The following is a 16,792-nucleotide window of genomic DNA, read 5'->3' as shown; positions in this document are numbered from 1 at the left end:
GAGAATTTAGGAAATGGCCTTATAACTTGTGGTCATTGCTCTTTTAGTGTAGAGAGCAAAGCAGAATTTAAGGAACCTGTGTTTATTTCCTCTGACTGAGGCCTGCTCAGTTGTGTAAGAAAGAATGGCTTAAAGTAGGGTCACTTATGCCCAGGCTCCCTGTTTATCTTCCAGGCTGAGAATCAGGCTGAATGCCGGGCAGCAGTGGAGGGGACAGTGGAGGCTGGAGCTACAGTTGAAAGCACTGCATGTTAAGAGAGGGAGCAGAGCCTTCCTCCCAATGGAAAGTGTTTTTGTATATAATGTATTTTTTCACTTTTGGGGGATTCTTTTTGTATAACTTCAATAAAGATTGTAAGCAAAGGTTGAGGCTTTGATGATTTTTTTTTTTTTTTCCTTAAATATTGGCTAAATGTGTGCCTTGGAGCACTCTGGGTTTTATATGGTGGCCAAAGGTTTTTGTGGGTTTTTTTCCCTCCTCTGTACTGATCTCTGTGTTGGAAGTTCTAATCCAGATTCCTGTCTGATGTGGAGGTGATGAAATCAAGTGTGGCTGTAGGCCCTTATTTTCCAATGGTGCTATATTTTTTCCATCATAAATACTCTGAACCCAGCTGTCTTGTGAACTTTGAATGGTGCTCTCCCTGGACAGGAGCTATAAAAAACAAGACTTGGTGAAGATCTTGCTCTTCGGTGCTGATACTGTTTGATGGACTTTGACTGTGAACTGATAACAGCTTCTAAGCCAGGCCTTAGGTGGCACCTATCTTATCCACCTCGTCTCCAACTGGGGCCATAATCCTGTCCTGGAAAAAAGAACTGAAGAAAACTTGGGGCTGGGGAGCGGGGAGTGATCCTTGAGGAAACTGGTGTGCTAATTGTAGAAAATTGAGCTTTCTGGTTTGAAAGTGACTAAGGGACTGACTGACTGATGGACACTCTGGATGTGGTTGGAAGAAGGAATCTGGGGGGAGAACTGGCTGGTTGAGTTATATTTGTTATAACAGAAAATATCAACGGTTGGAATTGTTACCTGTCCATAGTTTTGACTTCTTAAATAAAGATACTAAAAAGCTCTTGGTCTCCGGACTTGTGTTTAAAGATCTTAGAGTGGGATCATGGGCTGCCTGGAGCATTTCAGTGGGGTTGAAAGGTGGATAATGGGTCAGCAGTTCTGGCTGCCCAGTGTAAGGGTGCTGGTGCTTAGGGCACTGTTACTAAAGCCATCCCATTGGGCCCTCGCTGATGTCCAGGGTGTAGGGCTAGTGTGAGACCCATGACTCAGCTGCCTCTGACCTGACCTTTAAGAAATTGCTATTCACCAGGCAGTATTTGGATCTGAATTCCAAACAGTGCCTGCCCTCTACTACCTAAGGGGTTTAGTATTTCCAGCATTCATAGGGCTACTTTGCTGTACTGTACAGACAGCAGGTTAGAACCTGCAGTTTGAATATGCAATGTTGGAGGTGGAGGGAGTTTTTTTTTATTGTGGTACGCGGGCCTCTCACTGTTGTGGCCTCTCCCGTTGCGGAGCACAGGCTCCGGACGCGCAGGCTCAGCAGCCGTGGCTCACGGGCCTTGCCGCTCTGCGGCATGTGGGATCTTCCCAGACTGGGGCACGAACCCGGACTCTCTACCACTGCGCCACCAGGGAAGCCCGGAGGGAGTTCTTGACTACCAGGCCTTTGACCTTTGGCTGACACTGGGGTCTGGGGCCACACCCAATATAACAATTCAGGTTTCACTTGTGACCATCCCCCCTGCCGCCAACTTGGGAGGAACATGACTGGGTTGTCTTTCTGTAAGTATATACGGCTACAGGAGCTCCCTGTTTCATGGTGACCTTGAGAACCTGGAAGGCTTCCTGGGTGATGTCCTGAAGAAGCTTGGATTTGGATGAAGAAGTGGGTGGTAAGACTGGCTTTAGCAAAAAAAACAGGAATGAGTTCATCAAGTTCCTTTAGCTGAATGAAAGACTGTCTCCAAGTCACCTTTTCAGAGAATTTTCTTATATGCCAGGCAGTACTGTAAATAGCTGACATATCTGTTTAATCCTCACATCAATCTTTTTTACAAAAGGATAAGAAAGGCCAAGTACTTGGCGGAAGGTGGTAGAGCTGTGATGGGAGCTCATGTTGTGTGTTCACATCTGTATTTGCTTCCAGACCCTCTGTCAGAACACGGAGTAGTAAAGCTGCAGGTGGGAGAACAGGCCTCAGTCTAGGCCCCAGTCCTGTGCCTGTGAAGCTACTCATACGCCCATTCTTCTGGACTCAGAAAGCCAGTGGGGGTGGGTCAAAGCTGTGCTGAGGGCGCAAACCCTCCTCTCTGTGCTTGACTCTGCCGCTGGTGAGGGTCTTCAGGAGGAGGGGGGTCAACAAATCCAGCTGTTGGGGCCAGGGAGCTGGCCTCCAGTGAAGATGAGTTGGGCACCTGTGGAACAAGGAGAAGGTCGATCTTTAGCAAAAGGTTTATGTAGAGGTTAACAGCACAGGTTCTGGCGTCAGACCACCTTAGAGTCAACTGCTTACTGTGAACCAAGTTAACCTTGTGCTCTGATTTTCTTACTTGCTTACACAGTAGTACATACCTAATAGGATATGTCAGGGTCACATGAGTTAATTCACAGAAAACATTTAGTAGTGGGTTCGCACATACATAGTGGTCAACAAATGCTGGTTATTAACCACATCAGCCACACCTGTGGGGTCCCCAGCTATAGTTGGGCCCTCACCAGAGGTGGGTACTGGTACTCGTGGGCACTTGCTGGATTGATCTCTGCCAGTGTCTGGGTATCTGCATCTCTTGCATTCACCAGCCGCAGAAAGAGCTCGGCCTGACCTACCTGGGAAGAGGTGAAATGGTACTGCATCTGTACCGTGGAGGACCCAGTCCCCATCCTCCACACTCACCTGGGGAATCCCATTCAGCTGCCCAAGGCTAAGGCTGGGGTCCAGAGGAAGGGTCCGAAGTGGGAGACGCCAACGACCACTTAGCACCCTCTGATCCCGGTCAAATAGCACCAGCGAGGCCCAGGCTTTTGGCAGTGGTGCTTTAGCCCATGCCAGCCCCTGCCAGGCTTGCAGCTCACAGATCAAGGATACTGATGGTGAAGGTGGTAGTCTAGAGCAACCAAAAACAGGTGTCAGGAGCCAGAAGTGGCTCTGCTCCCTTCCTAGGACTTGGCCTTCAGGGCCAGTGGCCCTGTATACAGATGAGAAAATGTAGCAGAATGAGGGACAAGCCTCAATTGCGGCAAAAAGCACCAACATCATAAATCTCCACCTACTGACCTGGGTATAGGCTGCCTGCTGGCAAGGATGGCACAGTTGCCCATGGGCCCAGGAGCTGGAGGTGGGGGCAAGCAAAGGGCTGGGGGCAACGCTGTGGTCCCTCCTGTATCCTGTCCATCTCGGGCCAAGCCAGTCAATAGTTGCACCCAAATCCAAGAAGCCTCAAGGCCCCGCAGGAAGTCATAGAAAATGACAAGGCCAGCCCTAGGAAACACAGGCCTCAAGCGCACACACACCCAAGTCCTCCTCTCACCCTCCCGACCCCCAGCCAGTCCCCCCACCCTAGCTAGCCCTAGTGGGTCTCCTTGACCAGCAGTGGTGACCAAGTCACAGAGGATGTCAAAGGAGGGAGCAGGCCTCACCCAGGGTCGTAGGGTGCAGGGCCCAGAACGTCAGTTGTGGGCAGGAGGAAGTGTGGATCCAGGCCCAGGTTCCTGGTCATGGTTCCAGGAAACTGCGACTGCAGGGGAAGAGTCAATTCCTCCAGAAAGCTTCCTAGGTGTTCTATGCTCCCCCAACTGCACAAAGCAGAACTGCCCCTGTCCCAACCCCTGGGTCCTCACAGCCTTTTCGGCGCCACCCAAGAATAGGACGCCTGTGGAGTGTGGAAGCAGCGGCAGCGGGGGAGCCACTGGAGGCGGGAGGCTTGGGGGATCCTCCCTTCTTCTCAGGCGTGGGCTGGGATTGGCCACAAGTCTCGGCTCCCTGTGCCCTAGGTGCAGGGGAAGAGTAGGGCGCCCTTGAGCAGGACGCAGCAAGTAACTGGGCTGAGGTACTCCTCCCCCAAGAGCCAAACCCCTATGGACACCTGGAGATTGGCATGGACACAGACTGATTGGGCTCAGACACAGGTCTTATTCCCCGTGCATGGTGCTTCTAACCCCTTCCTCTGAGCCTGGCCTGCTGGGGAGGGCTAGGCGGTGGGGAACTGGGTGCTCACTGACCCCAGGGCACCCGGCCTGCACCCCTCTGCATCTGCAAAGCCAGGATTTCTGCCTCCAGGCGCCGATTTTCAGCCTCCACTGCTAGAAGCTCCTTGAATGCAGCACCTGCCTGTCTTCCTGTGATTGAACAAGTCTGACCTGTCATCTCTGACAGCTGGTGACCAGCTGCTCTGAGCAGCTCTCCAGCCTTAGGATTCTCTGGACAAGGCTGGACTTGTCAGCTAACATTGCAGGCACCCCCGCAAAGACAGGTGTTCTACCTTGGGTTTTTGCTCAAGTGGTTCCCAAGCCAAAGACATCCTCCCTCATCGCCCTTTTCTCTCCCCAGGGCTAAGGCCCTCCTGGCTGGCCCCCTCATGTTCACCCCTGCGGGTCCGCGACCGCCGAAGCTCCAGAGCTGACGCCTCCACTTGTAACTGCCACATCCAGCCCAGAACGCCGGTGTCCCGGCCCCCGCCTCGAATGTAGGCCTCACGCAGGGCCCTAGGGAGTAGGGAACAAGAAGGCAGAAGCGTTTTTTTCCAGGACCGATCAGCGCTTTGCCCCGTGCCCGCCTCGGGGCCCGGATCTTACCCGATCTCCGCAGCCAGCGTCCCTGGGTTTGCCTGTAGCACCGGACCACAGAGTTCTGCCTCTCGTAAGGCGTTCAGCCGGGTCCTGGGGTGGAGGACGGCCGGCGCGGGGGCGGAATCAAGGACCCAGACCCCGGGCCTCCGGCAGCGCCGCCCCTTCCCGACCTCACTCGCGCGGCCTTCCAGTCGAGTCCGGGTGCATACCTCGCACGTCCAGCCGGGCCAGACCCCGCCCCCCGCTCCGGCCCCGCCCCCCGCCAGCCGGTGACTCGGAGCTCCCCGGATCCGGCTCCTCAGCCTCACCCGGGGTTGGCCTGTAGCTGCTGAACGTGCGCCCCTAACTCCTCTAGAGCACCCCGCGTTCGCCCGGCCTCTGCCCGGAGTTCTCGAAGCTCCCGCTCCAGGCTGAATATGCGTGATTTCCCGTCCCGGGTCCAAGCCAAACCTTGGAGGTGCCGGCTCAGTTCTGAGGGGGTAAGAGATCAAATCAGAAGCCAAGGGGGAGGGTGGGCCCTAGTCCCCCTCTTTTCCCTTACCCTCGCCGCGTCGCTCCAGGGCACAGCTCTGTGCCTTGGTCTCTGCCAAGCGCCTTGCGTGAGTCCGGTGCAGCGCCCGCAGCCGCTCGCCGGGGCTCCCAGCAGTCTCGTAGCTGGGACCCTGAGTCGGTGCCTCTGACCGCCTCCAGGGCCCCTGTGACCCTCTGGGGACCTCTGTTATGCTGGGTCGCATTTCCTGCAGATACAGCCGCAGCCGCTGCACCTGGAGGTAACAGTAACCCACAATCTCCATGTTGGGGTAATCTGACCCACGCGTGATCTATAGGTTTGGTGGGGAGGCTCAGTGGGGAAATCCAGGTGTACCTCATCTGTTAGCCTCTTCAGAGCCGATTTGCTGGCCTCCTGGTCCGGGAGGCCCTGGTGTTCTTGTGGCACAACCTGGGTACAGGGTGTGGGGTGAGGAATCCTCTGAGAGTTACAGTCACTTCAGTACCGTCTCATGGCCATGGAGGAGGCCCTTACCCTGGGTACCCGTGGTTCAGTGTCTATTGGGGGCTGTTCTCCAACTGTCAGCTCCCGGGGCTGACGGCCAATGCAGAAGCGCTGAGTGTGGGTGGCCAGCAGGGCCCAGGAACGGAAAACCATGTCACAGGACCCACAGGGCAGGAGCCCTGGCTCCCCCGAGTGGGAGTCCATGGGGTGGGACTCCTTCCCTGATAGCAGCCAAGACCTGCAGAAGACAGAACAGAGGGGCAGGGGAAAGGGAAAGGAGGATGAAATAGCCAAAGGCAGAGAGGAAAGGCCAGGCTTACCGGTTCAAGTTTATGTTTGGAGAGGAGCTAAAGCTCCCTGGGCAACAACCTCAGGTCTGGGCAGGTCTGGAGAGTGAGCGGGCAGGCTTGGTCACCTTAGGGAGGAGCCCCTGGCTTGAAAAAGATGTCATAAAATCTGTTCCACCTCATTGCATGAGTATGGGCAAGTCTCTAACACCACACCTTGGTTTTCTTGCCTATATTAATAAAGGGGAGCAAAGAGCTGCCTCCTAAACTAGCTGAGCCCATAACACATACTCCGTCTTGGTTATTTAATAGCCTCTGGCAGGGAAGTGTCACCTTGTTCGTTCTAGTTTTGCCCAAGTGGATATAACCCAAGTTAGTGTCATTCTCCATTCCAAGGAATATCTGAGAGAGGAGGCATTCTGCCTGGAAACCATGTCTTTCCCGTAGACTAAAAGCTTCTCCTTGGGCTTCCCTGGTGGCGCAGTGGTTGGAGTCCGCCTGCCGATGCAGGGGACATGGGTTCGTGCCCCGGTCTGGGAAGATCCCACATGCCGCGTAGCAGCTGGGCCCGTAAGCCATGGACGCTGAGCCTGCGCGTCCGGAGCCTGTGCTCCGCAACGGGAGAGGCCACAACAGTGAGAGGCCTGTGTTCTGCAAAAAAAAGCTTTTCCTCGCACGGTGCCTCTTTGGAAGTAACATCTTTTGCATAACCAAGTCACACCAAGGCCCCCTAACTCCAAGTTCCTGGCCCTAGGCGCCGCCCTGCCGCCCCCACAAGATAATCAACACAGCTGAAGGAATGAAAGTTCTGGGAGAACACAATGAATCAGAAGAGGGAATCAAATACAGAAAGGTAACTCTTCACTCAGGACTAGCCAGGGGCCACACAGGCCCCGTTCCTGCTGACCAGATTTCCCTGCCACCCCCACCCAAATATATGAATCCAACAGAGGCAGGAGCTCTGACCTAGCCCCATGTTTCTAAACAAGGCAGGTAGTGGTGCCCCCACTCCCAGGTATGTAAGGCCAAGCTATGACTAGCAGCAGGTTACAAAGTGTTTCAAAGTATGTAATCTCAACTGTCCAGCTCAATTCCAAGTGGAAAAGAGGTACATTTTTAGAAATTTGTTCTGAGAAAGCTACTAAGTGGCAAAGCCGAAGACCAGACATACAGGATATCTCTGTCAACCTACTTCTCATTTCCAATTTATAGCTCATTTTATAGTATTTCATTGATCCTACGATGCATACTTTTTCATATTTTAACACTGAAATCAGGATTCACAATTAATGGAGTGTCATAACTGGCAAGTTTTCTTATTAGTACGTAAAATGTCTTAAAATAGATATACTCAGTGAAATATGATATAGTTCTTTCTGTTCTATCTCAATCACCATTTCCACAGTTCACATGTGCACTGCTTATACTACTAGCAGAAGCCCCTACTAGCAGGAGAGACTACAGTACGTTATGGCACATAAGGTCTCTGCCTTCCTAGCCTTTAGAATCTAGCAATTATGCTGGTTACTCTACCTCTAGTCTCTACCCCTTCTGGAGCCTACACTACAAGTTAGTTTTACCCTTCTAACAAGTGGTCAGGCCTGTTATTCCTCTGCTTGTCTCCCATTAGAGCATGATCTCGGGCCTGTATATCCACTAGGGACCATGTGCTGCAGGGCTGGCTGAAGAGTGCCAGTTTCGGTATCTGTTGTTTAGTTTAACTTCTAATTGTCCATCAGATCTTGGCCTAAGGTTCCATTTTTTAGGTAACCCTACTGAGCTGGGTGCTCCTTGCATTCCCAGGGCCTTGCACAATGCCCGGGACACCCTATGTTCTTATTTAGCAGAAAAATTGAGGCACAGACTTCCTTAAAATATAGGCACACTGGTAAATACATGGGCAGTGAAAAACAGTTTCAGAAAGGAAGCTTGGGTTTCTGATTTTATTACTGGTAGTTTATTGCACAGGTTTTTCTGCATCAAAAACATATCTGCTAAAAGGAGAAACAGGTGTGTCTGAATTCAGATTTCCCTCAGACCTCTAAAAGTAGTATTTCCCCTAAAAAAGAATCCACTCATCTAATTTTAAAGAAAATATACTTCTTACACAAGACAATCCAAACTGATGCAAAATATTTATTCCAAGTTAGTTATTTTATGCAGTAGTTTTCCCCCTCAACAGACTTGTGATAACCACATCTTTTAAATCTGTAAATAATGTTATCAAAATAATCTTAATCTTTGAAATCTCACAAAAATGTATATTTTACAATCCACCCTGAATATCAAGGCTGCAAGAATAACACATTTCCTATATCCAAATATTTTACAGCTGTACCCAGAAAGAAAAAAAAAAAAGTGAAAAAACCATATATGCTGGGTTAAGGGCTAATGTTACCCGAGCAGCCAGAAATAAAATAAAATATCCAAATTATTAGCATTAATTTAATACAGTTATAACTTCAATAGTCACTTTGTCATTGACAATGATTGCTTGAGCACAGGGGTGAGTGCCCCAAGGGCTGGTAGTAGAAGCTGCTGTTGCAGACCCGCGTCTCCTCCTCTCTGCCCTGCCAGCTCCCACCTGTGCATCGCCCCATATATACTGTGTGTATGTGTGTGTGTTTTAAAAATCTTTCCCACCACACGAAGTTCTATTAAGCAGATAACAGGGAAGAATAACAAAAGCTAAACAAGCCAATCGCTCGCTCTCTCTTTGGGATATGATTATTTCCCTTGTGCATGAAGTATTCAACAACAACATAAGAAAAGGAAAAGGAAAAGAACGATTTCTTCTGTATAACCCCTAAACGCACAAGCTGAGTTTACTGGGTCAGATTTAACAGTAAGCATTTATAGGCCTACTTCCAGGCATCGTCATCAGATGTTTCACTGCTACTTGTTTCCGTGTCTGAGTCCTCAAACTCTGCTTTACAAGTGTTTCTCCAAGGGGAGAATAGGCTAGAACTTCGGCTCTGCAAGAAGCCATTCTTCCCAAAGCCATTTCTTCTCAGCTGTGGTTGGCAAGGGAAAGAAAGAAAAAGACAACTATCAGTAACTACACTGGCCCATGGGACCTGGGAAAGCCCAGGCATCAATTCAATTCTAGGCAGAATGTAGAGGGGGACCGTTCTAAGAGACTGAAGATTTCTTATAGCAGTGCTTTTCAAACTGTAATGTGCCAATTAATCACCTAAGGATCTCTTTAAAATGCAGACTGATTCAGTATGTCTGGGGTACAGTTTGAGATTTCCTATTTCAACAAGTTCTCAGGTGATGACAATGACAGGGGAACAGAGTTCTGAGTAGCAAAGTCTTTATGTCAACCTATACTTTTCTTTATAGGATTTTAACACCACTGTTATTTATGCTTTAAATATATACCACCTGAACGTAAGTTTCATGAAGTTTGTAGAGACCTGGCAGTGTTTTACTCAGAGAAAGAATGCAGGCCTTTGTTGAAGAAATTCAGATAGGCTATTTGGCTTCTTGGCTCTGGCTGGACTACCAGAGGTAAACCACAGAGCTGGAAGCAGAGGGTTAGCCTGCTTAGCCAGAGACCAAGGGCTCAGCCCATAACCTCGGGAATATAGCCTTGTGGTTCTGATAAGGAGTTAGAGCTTTCAGGATGAAATAACATACTGCTTTCTGAAATCTGCTAACTACTGACCTGGTTTTTGTGTCCACCACTGGCCTGGGCAGAATGAGATGCTCCTCCATATTTCTACAATGGCAACTTATTAAGTAACTTTTCTTTTTCAAGGTCTTTCTCACACCCTAAACTGGGGCTTCCTAAGGGCAATGATTGTCCTATCTCCTTTCTCTCCTAGTCATTAACTGGTCTCCAGCAAAAGTTTATGACATACCTCCTCTGTCTTCATGTGGAACTCTTTGAGCTCATCCTCTGTGAGGGGAAGGCAATTCTCATCATTTTCAGGATACTCCTGCCATCCCATTGCTTTCAATAACCTGGTAGAGGCAGGTCAGGCAAAAAAAATATACCTTTAAGCATAAGTGAGAAATCCACAACTTTCCAGCCCAGGGGCAATGGTACCCACCTAGATGTTAGAGAAGAAACTTGGGTTTTTCTTTTCTTCCCAGTGGGATAAGCTTTAATTATGACTACTTAGGTGCTTGGAATTAGATGGAGGATCTCTGTAGTTGCTCTTTGGAGAGCATAAGAGCTATAGAGAAGGGACGGTAGAAGTAGCAGTATAGAGTCAAACTATCCCACAGACGAAACAGAAGAAATCTCACTTTGTCTTCTGTGAGCAAATTAGCACATAGCCACATGTACCTAAGTTCTCTTTTAATTTCATGGCACTGTGGACTCCATAACCTTGTGATCTTGTTGACCCCTTTTAAAGTTCCTCTGGACAGGAGCCCCTTTTCAGGAAGGTACTTGGCAGGCCCCATCTGCCATCCAGTTGCCCACACAGCTTGGCTGGCTCTGTGTTGAAGGCCCTCATTTAAAGAACAAGCTCCATTACCTTCGGGCCTCATGAATCCCAAGGCCCCTTAAAGGGGTCTTGTGGTAACTTCTCACTTGGGCCAGGAGGGGCCAAGGGGCCACCACAACAGCACCAGGAAACAGGTCTCACCCCACCCTACCCCTTCCAACTGGAGCCGTAAACTGAGTCTGAAACTAAACTACAAGAATGCCTTGGAGAGCAGGGTGTGAAAACGCTAGCTGAGTCTGTAAAGGAATACCCAGTGGGCAACAGGCCAACCTGCGGCACACAGAGAGAACAAGGTGTGGTGCTGGGGGCACTTCTCTCTGTACTGGACTCTGAAATGTCTTAAGTATGTTGAAACTCCTTGTAGGCCATACACAGCATGCCTTGTGATCTGACCCTCACTTACCTGTGCTCTGCTTCCAAAGAGTGAGAGAGGACCTCCCCTTCGTCTTCTACGGGGAGATCAAGACCATTCTGATGACAGCCTTCCTCTCCATTTTCTTTTGGTTCAGGTGTGCTGTTGTCCTCTGACTGAGATAAGGAAAGGAAGGACATATTTGGTTTAATACCCCTTTGGGGCAAGATAAGCCATCTAAGAGATTAAGAAGTCAGAACCCAGGAAAATGCTTTCTAGAAGAGATCTCAGCCAATAGGTTTTTCCCACTTAAAAACGAGAACTTGCTCATCTTGCTAATAAGATTTCCAAAGGATACTAACTGGCTACCATCTTAACTTCAGGTTATGGCAACTGTGGCAGAAGCTACTAGACGCCTATGCAATATCAATTTTCTATTCTTCCTTACTGATTTGGACTAAGGAACCAATGCGCTCAGCTTTTAAAAAGTTCACTTTCCTAGGCTCCCTTGCAGCTAGGAGTGGCTATTTGACAGTTGGCCAATAAAATGTAAGTGGGAATTGCAGGGGTGGCTTTTAAGAAAGCACTTAAAAAAGGGTCAGACATCCCTTTTCAGGTTTTTGGCTCTGTCCTTTCCCTAACTAGAATGTGGATGGGAGCACAACTACCCTAGTTCCAAGGCGACCAAAACTTACAAGTTTCCTGATAATACGAATGAGCTGCCATTACCCTCTTGGACAGGGAACTCTAACCTTCCTGTTGCAGGACACCAAAAAGAAACCCTCTTGTTTACGGTTCTGTTCGTCAGATTTTCTTATATTAGAATTAAATATAATCCTTAAAGGGACTTCTCTGGTGGTCCAGTGGGTAAGACTCTGTGCTCCCAATGCAGGGAGCCCAGGTTCAATCCCCGGTCAGGGAACTAGATCCTGCATGCATGCCGCAACTAAGAGTTTGCATGCCATAACTAAGACCTGGAGCAGCCAAAAAAAAAAAATATATATATATGCTTCTATAATTTACCAACTTCTTACCAACTTCAATTCAAGGCTTAAGCAGTGCTGCCCTGTTTAAGAGTACTAAGTCCCAAGGCAGCTATCACTGAAATGAGCCCTAATTTGAAATACGCTGAACAAAGAACTGAACTCACTATATCACAGACTGTTACTCCTCCAGACAAATCTGTCATTTAAAAAACGTACCACATCTTTCTCGCTTAAGAACAAAAAGCACATGTATAACATAGAAAAACACTTATGTTGCCCCAGAAAAACCCTTTGCTCTTACATCCTCCAGCTTCTCACAGTCTCTGCTCTCTGAGAAGTCTCCATTCCGGTCATCCTTCAGAGTCTTCAGGAACTCGCTCTTCCTGTCAGTAGTTCGGCGGGTCAACTTGGTCAGACGAGAGGAGCTGATCTCAATTGGAGGAGTGGTGCTGGCGGGGCTCTGGGCAAATACCACAAATAGGTTGCTCTTGACAGCAAAGAGTAAGTACTGGGATTCTCTAGGTCACTTCTACATGGTACTGCTTTCCAGAATCTGGTAGCCTATTTATCACTCTTTTACCAAAAATAAACTATCCTTTTCATTTAAACAGACTTCAGCTCTGCTGAGTTCTTACAGTTAAAACCAGATGGTTTAAATAGCACCTCTCCGATCTTTCTCCAGATGCCAGCATAACACCAGTCAAACACAGGCCAACCATGGTTTACCAAAGGGCAATGACCCCACCCAGCTACTGCCCATCTTTGGATGCTGATGGGAATCACCAGTAAAAAAAAAAATGACTTTGAGCTAAGCATAACTACAAAGGAAATGGAGTTAGAGCTGTACACGTCACAATACTTACCTCAGTTTAAGTAAACGGGAAATGGCAACTTTAGAAAAGGCTGCTTAGCTTTATTCTCACTCACCTCTTTGGGAGAGCTTAAAACTATACCACCAGCCAGTACTACTGGTTTGGTAACAGAGATTGGACTGGTAAAAGCAGACTCCCGGCTAGAGGAAAGGGATCCTGATTTGTGTTCCATTCTGTTAGCTTTCCACGCACTGGGCTACATGGGAAGAGAGAACAAATCAGTCAGAACAGCATGCAGACAGAAGCTCAGCCTGTAAGATCATAAGGAGTGAAATGTTATGTGCAAACATGAATTCCAGGAGTTCACCTGTCTCAACACGATTGGGAGGTATATAACCTTGAAGGAAAAAGGCAGACAGGAACCAGAAAAGCCATGGGATATTAACAGGTATTTCTCAAAAACAGAGCCCTAGTCCAATAAGCCTGGGAGATGCTAGGCTGAATATAGTTCGACAACAGGTTTCTTTTACTGTGCTGTTTCTCAAAACACTTAACTATATATGTGAATTGAGAGGCAGATATACTACACAGCATTTTCTAAACTTATTTGACCCCCCCAAATGTTTTCTTTTATAGTGTGCTGTTTGTTAACCTCTGATGTAATCCTGACAACCCCCCACCCCTGCCTCCAAAGAGCACATCAGAAAAATGATGTTTTCTAGAAACACTGATGGCAGGAGGCTAGGTACAGGCCAGGGTGGGCAATATAAACGGCTGGACAATCCTGGTTTAGTCCAGGGGTCCTTCTTTTGCTCAGTCTTGTGGGGTCTGGGCCCATTCTGTCACTCTGGCCCTGACCCCAACGATGATGGCAGCACAGTGTACATGGAATACTCCATTTTTCCTGAGTCAATCACTCTTGTCTGAGGCACATCAATGGAGTGAGGCTAAAGAAAGTAAAAAAGTCTGTTTTTCCAAAATGAAACAATTAGAACCAAGAGATCTCTAGGACAAAGGAAGGGTCTGAGTGAAAAGGATTTCTTTCTTGTTATTAAAGAAGATAATATAGGCTAAAGAAAGGAATAAACTTAACAGAGTTATCTACTATGTACCAGATGCTTGATCTATTTTATTTAATTCTTAACCCAATCAGGTATAATTATGTCAAATTTTTACAGAGAATTACACTGACATTAAGAAAGTTATGTAATTTGTCTGAGGTTACTCAACTAGGATACAATATTGTTTTCCACAATGCCTCCAAAAAGAGCATGCCAGCAGATAAAAGAGACAATGACCTAACTGGAATGGAAATTAATTTTTTTCTTGCACTGATGAAAATCTAAAGATGGCTGTTTATTCAGGCTAAATATCAAAGACAATAGTTTCCCAGAGTTGCACAGGGTCACCAGATGCCTTGTCTTTTAATATTGCCACCTCAGGGCACAGAAACAGGTGAGTGTCTGCCACAGTAGTACGATAGTTTTACCAGACAGTGTTACGTGCAACAGGATACTGACATCTCTATCCAACTTTATTCCAACTTAATTTTCAGTAATTCAAACACTATATTATATAGTGTTTGGTTGCTCACTAGAGAAAACCATTATGCCCTGTACCCCCTTTATTAGAGGAATTATATATGTAGAAATCCACTGAGGTGAGGCACAAACTATTATGTATAAAATAAGCTACAAGGATATATTGTACAACATGAGGAATAATGGAGTATAACCTTTGAAAATTATGAATCACTATATTGTACACCTGTAACTTATATACTGTACATCAACCACACTTCAGTCAATCAATAAAGGAAGGAAAAAAAAGGAATCCACTAAAGTGAATCACATATCAGCTGCTGTTTTCTTTTTAAAATATCCTCTCCTTTTCTCCTAACTCCAAATCAACCTCAACTCTCCACCTCAAATGATCTTGTCTTCTCCTACTGGACTGACGTCAGAAGTCACTGGATCCAGGGATTCCCTGGTGGCGCAGTGGTTAAGAATCCGCCTGCCAATGCGGGGTACGTGGGTTCGATCCCTGGCCTGGGAAGATCCCACATGCCATGGAGCAACTAAGCCCATGTGCCACAACTACTGAGCCTGCGCTCTAGAGCCTGTGAGCCACAACTACTGAAGCCAGCGCGCCTAGAGCCTGTGCTCTGTGACAAGAGAAGCCACTGCAATGAGAAGCCCGCGCACCACAAATAAGAGTAGCCCCTGCCTCCCCCAACTAGAGAAAGCCTACGTGCAGCAATGAAGACCCAATGCAGCCAAAAGTAAATTAAAAAATAAAGTTATTAAAAAAAAAATTTTGTCACTGGATCCAAACTCTCCCCAATTATCTCCTTTGCATCTCAAGTTCCTTTGATAGGTCCCCCTCCCTTTCTACCATTCTACATCCATTTGTTCTCATTCCTTTATGAATTTATCAATTATTTCTCCTTTGTATCTTTAATCTCTTTCTCTCTAGTAAGTTCTTCCATTTTATCTACAAACATGCTAAGCCACCTTACTGAAGCGAAGGGGGAAAAAACAAAGATATATTTTCCCTTTTACTACAATCCTTTTATTTCCAAACTTTTCTGCATAATTATCTGCTGCCTTTCACTTGTTCATTCTTACTATTTAATTCCCTGCAACACTCAACTCTATCCCCATTTTAATGAAACAGCTCTTTCAATAAATAAGCAAAAATCTTGTCTTCATATTACATTCAATGGTCAGCTTTAAAATATCTGTTTTTGTAGGAGAGATTCCTTGTTACCTATCTTTTCTGAACCTGTCCCTCTTTCCCTTCTCAATTCCCTGATGCTTCATTCTCTTCTCGCCTCCTGAATTCCTTTCAGTCTATTCAGTGGATGTAGGCATACTCAGTGCTCTTCTACTGCAATCTGTTCCTAGGTGAACTTCATTAGAAAAACTAGTTATTTGTAATTGTTTAATCATTCAAATTGTTAAAATCATGGAGCTAATGTGACCCCTAAACTCTCACCTGAGCTTTTATAAAGACCTCCATCATTTGGCTTTAGTCTTACTTCTCCCCACCACTTCCCAACTACCAGCCATCCACTTGTCTTTTCCCAGACATGGCATGTTTTGCCTCCTTATTTTATTTATTTTTGGCTGTGCTGCGTCTTCATTGCTGCGTGTGGGCTTTCTCTAGTTGCGGTGAGCGGGGGCTACTCTTCCGTGCAGTGTGTGGGCTTCTCACTGCGGTGGCTTCTCCTGTTGCAGAGCATGGGCTCTAGGCATGTGAGTTTCAGTAGTTGTGGCTCGCAGGCTCTAGAGCGCAGGCTCAGTAGTTCTGGCGCACAGGCTTTGTTGCTCTGTGGCATGTGGGATCTTCCTGGACCAGGGCTTGAACCCGTGTCCCCTGCATTGGCAGGCGGATTCTTAACCACTGTGCACCAAAGAAGCCGCCCTCCCCCCGCTTTTTTGGTAACGAAGAGTTCCTCTGCCTGGAATGCCCCACCTACTTGCTCCCTAACAAACTTCTACTATTTTTTTTTTCTTTTGGCTGCTCTGGGTCTTCGTTGCGGTGCGCAGGCTTCTCTCTAGTTGCTGCGTGTGGGCTTAGTTGCCCTGTGGCATGTGGGATCTTAGTTCCCCGACCATGGATCAAACCCACATCCCCTGCATTGGAAGGCGGATTCCCAACCACTGGACCACCAGGGAAGTCCGTCTCCTACTGTTTTAAAACTACCATTTGTTGACTAGTTTAGGATATGTCAGTACTATATTCCAAGTACTTCGAGTGGCATGAAGTCTGACTCTAAAACCAGAATTCTCATCCTCCTCTCTCCTTTTTATGCTTCAAGATGGGAAGCATTCTGGGGCAGTGGAAAGAGCCCTAGTTGAAGTTAGACAAACCTTGTTTTAGAGTCCCAAACTCCATAATTTTATTAGCAATGTAACCTAATATATTACATAATTTTCTACATCCTAAGATTAAGGTAAATGTTATATGTAAAAGGCCTAGTGAATGTCCTGGAACATAGTAAGATGTCAACGAATGGTAGTTCTCTTTCCTTTGCCACTTCAAAACCCAGTTCAAATATGACCTCATCTGTAAAGGCTCTGAGGACCCTCTCC

General features: G+C 47.3%; 2 protein-coding genes across 5 annotated transcripts in view; one reads left to right on the top strand and one right to left on the bottom strand.

The window, feature by feature from the left end:
- Positions 1-1,076, top strand: part of NASP (nuclear autoantigenic sperm protein) — a 30,755-nt gene extending 29,679 nt beyond the window's left edge. Inside the window, exon 14 of one of the 2 annotated variants that reach the window (XM_024746132.1) lies at positions 175-1,076. In XM_024746132.1, the coding sequence (XP_024601900.1) occupies positions 175-255 (81 nt within the window). In that variant the 3' untranslated portion in view covers positions 256-1,076. The remainder of the gene's footprint in view (positions 1-174) is intronic. The other variant, XM_024746131.1, reaches the window with a different exon arrangement.
- LOC112400404 (coiled-coil domain-containing protein 17-like) overlaps positions 381-16,792 on the bottom strand; it is a 64,152-nt gene continuing 47,740 nt past the window's right edge. The window contains exons 8-25 of one of the 3 annotated variants that reach the window (XM_024746129.1): positions 12,811-12,951; positions 12,185-12,343; positions 10,949-11,073; positions 9,952-10,054; positions 8,951-9,099; positions 5,829-6,036; positions 5,670-5,744; positions 5,346-5,568; positions 5,113-5,275; positions 4,811-4,894; positions 4,602-4,720; positions 4,238-4,354; positions 3,857-4,005; positions 3,656-3,753; positions 3,294-3,497; positions 2,913-3,123; positions 2,735-2,845; positions 381-2,433 (exon numbers count right to left, since the gene is read on the bottom strand). In XM_024746129.1, coding sequence (XP_024601897.1) covers positions 2,296-2,433; positions 2,735-2,845; positions 2,913-3,123; positions 3,294-3,497; positions 3,656-3,753; positions 3,857-4,005; positions 4,238-4,354; positions 4,602-4,720; positions 4,811-4,894; positions 5,113-5,275; positions 5,346-5,568; positions 5,670-5,744; positions 5,829-6,036; positions 8,951-9,099; positions 9,952-10,054; positions 10,949-11,073; positions 12,185-12,343; positions 12,811-12,951 — 2,577 coding nt within the window. In that variant the 3' untranslated portion in view covers positions 381-2,295. The remainder of the gene's footprint in view (positions 2,434-2,734; positions 2,846-2,912; positions 3,124-3,293; positions 3,498-3,655; positions 3,754-3,856; positions 4,006-4,237; positions 4,355-4,601; positions 4,721-4,810; positions 4,895-5,112; positions 5,276-5,345; positions 5,569-5,669; positions 5,745-5,828; positions 6,037-8,950; positions 9,100-9,951; positions 10,055-10,948; positions 11,074-12,184; positions 12,344-12,810; positions 12,952-16,792) is intronic. The other 2 variants (XR_003003398.1, XM_024746130.1) reach the window with 2 other exon arrangements.

The sequence above is a fragment of the Neophocaena asiaeorientalis genome, unplaced genomic scaffold, assembly GCF_003031525.2.
Source record: "Neophocaena asiaeorientalis asiaeorientalis breed wild unplaced genomic scaffold, Neophocaena_asiaeorientalis_V1.1 scaffold51, whole genome shotgun sequence".
NCBI classification, from domain to species: domain Eukaryota; kingdom Metazoa; phylum Chordata; class Mammalia; order Artiodactyla; family Phocoenidae; genus Neophocaena; species Neophocaena asiaeorientalis.
This window is presented reverse-complemented; position numbering and strand designations above follow the sequence as displayed.